At 53.0% G+C, this 6,927-nt stretch overlaps 1 protein-coding gene across 1 annotated transcript in view; it reads right to left on the bottom strand.

Moving 5' to 3' along the window:
• Positions 1-237: 237 nt before the first annotated feature.
• MUC13 (mucin 13, cell surface associated) overlaps positions 238-6,927 on the bottom strand; it is a 74,076-nt gene continuing 67,386 nt past the window's right edge. Inside the window, exons 10-12 of the mRNA XM_069732594.1 lie at positions 2,155-2,242; positions 1,828-2,032; positions 238-1,074 (exon numbers count right to left, since the gene is read on the bottom strand). Of these exons, the coding sequence (XP_069588695.1) occupies positions 1,033-1,074; positions 1,828-2,032; positions 2,155-2,242 (335 nt within the window). The 3' untranslated portion in view covers positions 238-1,032. The remainder of the gene's footprint in view (positions 1,075-1,827; positions 2,033-2,154; positions 2,243-6,927) is intronic.

Genomic DNA, 6,927 nt, shown 5'->3' with positions numbered 1-6,927 from the left:
GCGGGAGGTCCAAACCGGACAACTGACGTCTCAACTGGTTCATTGGGCTGGACTGATATGGAGAGTCCAAACTCGGGACGGCTAAGTTGTTCTGTAGGGCCAGTCTTGATATTTTGGAATCCAGGACCGCTGGAGAGATGAGACGCAGGGGTACATGCAGGGGGCACCCAGGGTTCTGGTGGTATATCGGACAGAACCCTGAGATGAAGTTGAAGAAACTTGGCGCTCATGAAGGAATAAAGTGTGAAAAAGTTCCATTTATTATGCATCCATATCGTTGTTAATCGTTTTCGGTCCTGGTTTGGAACTTCCATCAGAACTGGTATAGTTGCAGAAATTCTATTTCCCAGTGTAGTTGTCCTGTTGTCTAGTGATATATAAACAAGGACTCAGGCTGCCAGGATGCCACGTGAGAGAAGGAACCCGATGTAGGCTGGCGCATGGGAGGTCGGCGATCTGCGTCACATCACTGATGAGACCACACCTTTATACTCCAGCGCCGCCCCCGGTGATGACATCACTGATATGAGACCACACTCGTTATACTTCAGCCCCGCCTCCGGTGATGACATCATTGATATAATGGTCTCCGTCCGCCCTACAGACCCCCTTCACTGCCCTCGCAGCCCTTTATAGAGTTGAGCGGACACAATGTTACAATCTATAAGTTTTATAACAATCTCCATTGTACATATAGACACACTCGTCATTTGTTTTCTGTTATCAGCCAGCTGAGAGATGGGCCGTTGGTTCCTCATAGGAATGACAGGCGGCAGCGCAGGGCGAGGCGCTTGTCCTCTCCAGTCATGGCGGCTCCTCTGCCCTTTAACCCTTCAGTTCACAGCTGGATGCAATATCATCTTACAATAAAAGTAAAAAGAAAATGGCGCCCGTGCGTCGTGTGCAGGCAGCGACGGCTCCAGCGCTGGGGGCGGGGTCATTGCTGGTCACGTTATCCCACTCACTGTACCTGCCAATAAGCGGGGGCATTGATAAGATGTGGTAGGTAACAGCGCCACCCGGGGGCTGCGCCTAATAATTCCGGTCTTGTTTGGCCATTTCATACCATGGATTCTGCAGAGAAAAAAATGAAAAGTTTATTGAGATTCAGCTCAAAGTCTGAGGATCCCCCAGGGCCGGCCCTGCCCCCACATATCTGCAACACCTTCCCACCTGACAGATCCTGGTGACAACCAGTAATCGCCACCATCTGAAGAAGTTGTCAGGATTCACCTTGCCGACACATAAGGGCTAGCGTCAACTGGTGGAGGGAGCAAATGACTGCAATACAAGGGTCCAAGAGCGCAGGGTCCTGCTGGGGAGTGGGGGTCCTGCCGGAGAGCGCAGGGTTCTGCCTGAGAGCGCGGAGCCCTGCCTTAGAGCACGGGGGGCCTTCCGGAGAGCACATGGTCCTACCAGAGAGCGTAGAGTCCTGCCAGAGAGTGCAGGGTTATAACTGAGAGCGTGGGGTCCTGCCGGAGAGCAAAGGGTCGTAACTGAGAGCTCGGGGTCCTGCCAGAAAGCGCAGGGTTCTGCCTGAGAGCGCGGGGGCCTGCCTTAGAGCGCGGGGGGCCTCCTGGAGAGCACATGGTCCTGCCGGAGAGCGTGGGGTCCTGCCAGGGTTCTGCCTGAGAGTGCGGGGTCATAACTGAGAGCGTGGGGTCCTGCCGGAGAGCGCAGGGTTGTGACAGAGCTCGGGGTCCTGACCAAGAGACGAGAGTCTTGAGCAGGAGACCCCCTATCTGGCAACTATGAGCAGTCTGGACAGTGGTGGCCTTGGAGGTTACCCCCACTCTACCGGGTCGCACTGCACCGTACTCTACACACCTCTTCGTAGTCCCGTTTGGGCAAGTTTCTGGAATATTCCTCATAATCTTCAAACACGTTGGCGCCTTTCTTCACCTCGCCCAGGTCGATCTTTGCTTGAACTTTTGGGAATAATCGTGCGGGGGCGGGGCTGTCCCCTGAGAACGGCGCCTCCTCCTTCTTGATCAGCGTCGCCTGGTCACTTTGTTTCTTTCCTTTCTTGGAACTGCCAGGAAATAATTAAGGGTGAGACGTGCAGCGCCCCTATATGGCGGTATTATACCACCGCTGTGTCCTGAGAGCAGGAATATGGCGCAACACCTGGAGGCGCATCTTCAAAGCTCTCACCTGACGGTAACCGCAATCACTGCGCCAAACAGAGCGACGACCGCCGCACCGAGCACCACGCCAACGATCACCAGAAACAGCTGAAAGTCTGAGGGGAGAATGTGAGATGGTGACATGGAGGGGAAGAGGGAGAGCAGGCGACTTAGTGCCCCCACAACAGTGCCAGACACAGCGCCCCCACAACAGTGCCAGACACAGCGCCCCCACAACAGTGCCAGACACAGCGCCCCCACAACAGTGCCAGACTCAGCACCCACATAACAGTGCCAGACACAGCTCCCCCATAACAATGCCAGACGCGGCGCCCCCATAACAGTGCCAGACACAGCTCCCCCATAACAATGCCAGATGCGGCGCCCCCATAACAGTGCCAGACACGGCTCCCCCATAACAATGCCAGACACGGCGTCCCCATAACAGTGCCAGACACAGCTCCCCCATAACAATGCCAGATATGGCGCCCCCATAACAGTGCCAGACACGGCTCCCCCATAACAGTGCCAGACACGGCTCCCCCATAACAGTGCCAGACACAGCACCCCCATAACAGTGCCAGATGCCAAAATCCTTCCTGGAATCGGTGTAGGTCATTAACATATTATTTAGAAATTGGCGATATAAATAATGAAATAATTAACAGGTAAACCCCAGGTAGACCCCTATACAACCAAGTTCACATTGGATGCTTTTGCTGCTTTTTTTCTCCTGCAGTGCTTGGCAGGAAAGAAACTGCGCCAAAAACGCATGTTTGCTGTGTTTTTTGGTGGTGTGTTTTCTTGCATTTGTGGCGGCAGTGCGGGCCTGCATTATTGAGGTGTGCAGGGCTTCCCCCGCGCGCGCTGAACCCCGGTCTGCAACCAGGGACCGGAAGTGACCGGGGCCTGTGCGCTCGTGGGAGATGGAGCGCGGCGTGGATGGGCCCGATGGCGTGACACCTTGCGGCAGGCAGCGGCGCTCGGTGAGGATGGAGCCGTGCACGGGGCAGCTGAAGGAGCACGGCGGCTTGGAAGCGCCGGCTCCCCGCCGTCAAGCAGGCGCTCGGGAGGAGCGCCCTGAGCATCTAACCGGGGGCAACACTGCAGCGCCGGCAATAGGAGTGCCGGTGGCAGAGGACAGAAGCCCTGGCGGAGCGGGGGAGGAGGAATAGCCTGCTGTACCGGCCGTGGACAGAGGTGGGTCCGGGGGAGGGGGAGCTGGCAGTCCAGGAGAGGGGGCGGCGGGAGTCCTGGAGATGCTGCCCGAGTGAGCTCCAGGAGAGCGGATAGGAGGGGACGGAGCCCTGGGGGACGCTGGGGAAGCCTGAGATGGGGCTAGGGGGACACAAGAGGGCACAGGAAGGTGAGCGCCCCCATGCCTTATATAATGGATTGTAACCACTGCTCACCTTCCTGTGCTGCTCTCTGCCGCAGGGCCTCGATCATGGCTGTCAGGAGATCCGGGACAAATGCTTCCAGAGGGTCAGCCGGGGAGAAGGAGGAAGGTGCTGACCCCGCCACCTGGATTTAACCCTTGTGGGAGTGGCTAGGTGCCCCTTCCTCTCTCCTCCCGTTGGTCAGCTGGGCGTCCCAATTAAGTGCATCACCTGGGGGAGTAGTGGGAGGGGGGAATTGGCACTGCACGGTGTTTCCTATTAGCTTTGTCCATAGGGGCTCTGCAGTCTGAGGCACGTTCCCTATGCGGTACCGTGCCAGCCATTCATGCAAAAACACTGAAAAAACGCTGAAAGAAGTGACATGATGCTCTATGTCCCAAAAACAAGCAGAGCACATAATACTGATGACAAAAAAACAAGCTGTGTGCATTAGATTTCTGAAATCTCATAGGTGTTGCTGGTGCTGTAAAAACGCAGCTGAAATTTAGCATAAAAAATGCAGCAAAAACACCCAGTGTGAACTTAGCCTACATAATAGATTTTATCCTAGTCTGAGAGACCACAGTGTCTGATTAGTGGCAGCCACCTAGTGAGATCCTCTATTAGAAGGAGCAGTGTAGGGTTAGTAAATGCAGAACCCTCAGTGACATATTATGTCATAAGGTAAGGCTAGACATAGCCTATCCACAAGCAGCAAAAACAAATACCCACTCCAAGCATTATAAATGAAGGAGAAAAGAGAGCATTCAGGTATATATAATAAAAAAGAAATTTATTAGTAATATAGCAAAACACAAATGTGAACAATAATCATCAGAGTTTACACATAATAGAGCAATAGCAGGATAGAAACAAAGAAACCAGCGAATCTATATTTGCAACTGCCAATGTAAACTTTAAAGAATTTAAGTAAAGTGCCAGTATACTCATTGAAATGGTAAGGTTGCCACTCCAGCCAAATATCTATAATATAACGCTGGGAGCGTCACTCTGTCCGAAGCCTTTATAGACTGCGCAAGCGCCGGCGCAGTCTGGGCCTCACAGAGTGACGCTCCCTGGAGATCGTGGTATGCGTAAACACTGAACGCACACCGCGATCTCCAACAGAGAAGCAGGGACCGCCAGGAGGGTGAGTATTGGCTATATTCACCTGTCCTCCGTTCCACCGCTGTGCGCCGCCATCTTCCCGGTCCTCGGCCTGTGACCTTCAGTTCAGAGGGCGCGATGACGCGCTTAATGCGCGCCAGCGCCGCCCTCTGACCAGTCACAGCCAGAGGACCGGGAAGATGGCGGCGCGCGGTGGTGGAACGGGGCCAGGTGACTATAGTAAGTGCTGGGGGGCCTGAGCTGGCGGCGATACCGGCACCTGACCCCCACAGTGCGCCAGTGTCCCCACCTGCTCAGGCCCCCCAGCACTCGGCTCCCAGCGACGATAGGTGAGTGTGTTTTTTTTTTTTTATATATATATTGCAACAGCATACGGGGGCATATAGAATGGAGCATGTTAAGGGGGCCATCAACCATAATGGAGCAGTGTACGGGGGCATATGGAATGGAGCATGTTAAGGGGGCCATAAACCATAATGGAGCAGTGTACGGGGGCATATAGTATGGAGCATCTTATGGGGGCCATAAACCTTTATGGAACAGCGTACGGGGCATACACTATGGAGCATCTTATGGGGGCCATAAACCATAATGGAGCAGTGTACGGGGGCATATACCATGGAGCATCTTATGGGGGCCATAAACCTTTATGGAACAGCGTACGGGGCCATAAACCATAATGGAGCAGTGTACGGGGCATATACTATGGAGCATCTTATGCGGGCCATAAACCATAATGGAGCAGTGTACGGGGGCATATACCATGGAGCATCTTATTGGGGCCATAAACCTTTATGGAACAGCGTACGGGGCATACACTATGGAGCATCTTATGGGGGCCATAAACCTTTATGGAGCAGTGTACGGGGGCATATACTATGGAGCATCTTATGGGGGCCATCAACCTTTATGGAGCAGTGTACGGGGCATATACTATGGAGCATTTCATGGGGGCCATAAACCTTTATGGAGCAGCGTATGGGGCATATGGATGGGAGCAGCAAATTAAAGAACGGTGGCGCAGGATGGGAGCAGCACATGACAACGGGGGCGCAGGATGGGCGCAGCACATGACAGAATAGGGCAGCACATGACAGAACGGGGGTGCAGGATGGGTGCAGCACATGACAGAACGGGGGCGCAGGATGGGAGCAGCACATGACAGAACGGGGGCGCAGGATGGGAGCAGCACATGACAGAACGGGGGTGCAGGATGGCAGCAGCACATGACAGAATGGGGGCGCAGGATGGAAGCAGCACATGACAAAACGGGGGGCGCAGGATGGGAGCAACACATGACAGGATGGGAGCAGCAAATGACAGGATGGGGACGCAGGATGGGTGCAGCACATGACAGGATAGGGACGCAGGATGGGAGCAGCACATGACAGAACGGGGGCGCAGGATGGAAGCAGCACATGACAAAACGGGGGGCGCAGGATGGGAGCAACACATGACAGGATGGGAGCAGCAAATGACAGGATGGGGACGCAGGATGGGAGCAGCACATGACAGGATGGGGACGCAGGATGGAGACCATATACCAATATAAATGCTCGCCACCCGGGCGTAGAACGGGTTCAATAGCTAGTACTGTATAATGCAATTGGTAGACAAAAAAATCACCAGGAGGGCAGAACTTACCAGTGGCAGAGCAAGGAAGGACCCTGGGCCAGGTGTAGAGAGACCCCGACGCACGTTTCGCGTGTCAAATACACCCCTTTATCAAGGGGAAATGGGGCTGTAGGGTTAGGTAGGCGGCTGTAGGGTTAGGTAGGCGGCTGTAGGGTTAGGTAGGTGGGTAGGCGGCTGTAGAGCTGGGTATCCAAAAAACGAAAAGATGATCCAGCTTCCAAATAAAATATAAAAGTTTAATCCAACATATTAAAATAAGGAGACGACTCCTGGGACGGCATCATACACATAGTAAGGCGAGCGACGCGTTTCGACCAAGCGGTCTTTATCACAGCTGATCTGCTAAATGACATATCCGGTATATATACAATATAGCACCAATCAAATGCTAGAAAAATGTCATGTGATACATAGGAAAAAAAATAAAAAATTCACAAATGTACCCAATAAATTCAAAACAATAATGTGCAGAAGGATATATACAATAGATAATAAACAATGCACAATGAATAAAAATAAAGACATAAAGAAAATGAAAAAATACAGAGGGAGGGACATTGCTAGTAATGAAACATTAGTTCATTTCGTTTGTTCAAACCACCTGGAAACCTTGTACCTAGATTAAAGATCCAGAACGCTTCTCTGGTAAGTAACGCTCT

Source organism: Ranitomeya imitator, chromosome 7 (assembly GCF_032444005.1).
Source record: "Ranitomeya imitator isolate aRanImi1 chromosome 7, aRanImi1.pri, whole genome shotgun sequence".
NCBI lineage: Eukaryota > Metazoa > Chordata > Amphibia > Anura > Dendrobatidae > Ranitomeya > Ranitomeya imitator.
Note: the sequence above shows the minus strand (reverse complement) of the source record. Positions and strands in the feature narration are given on the sequence as shown.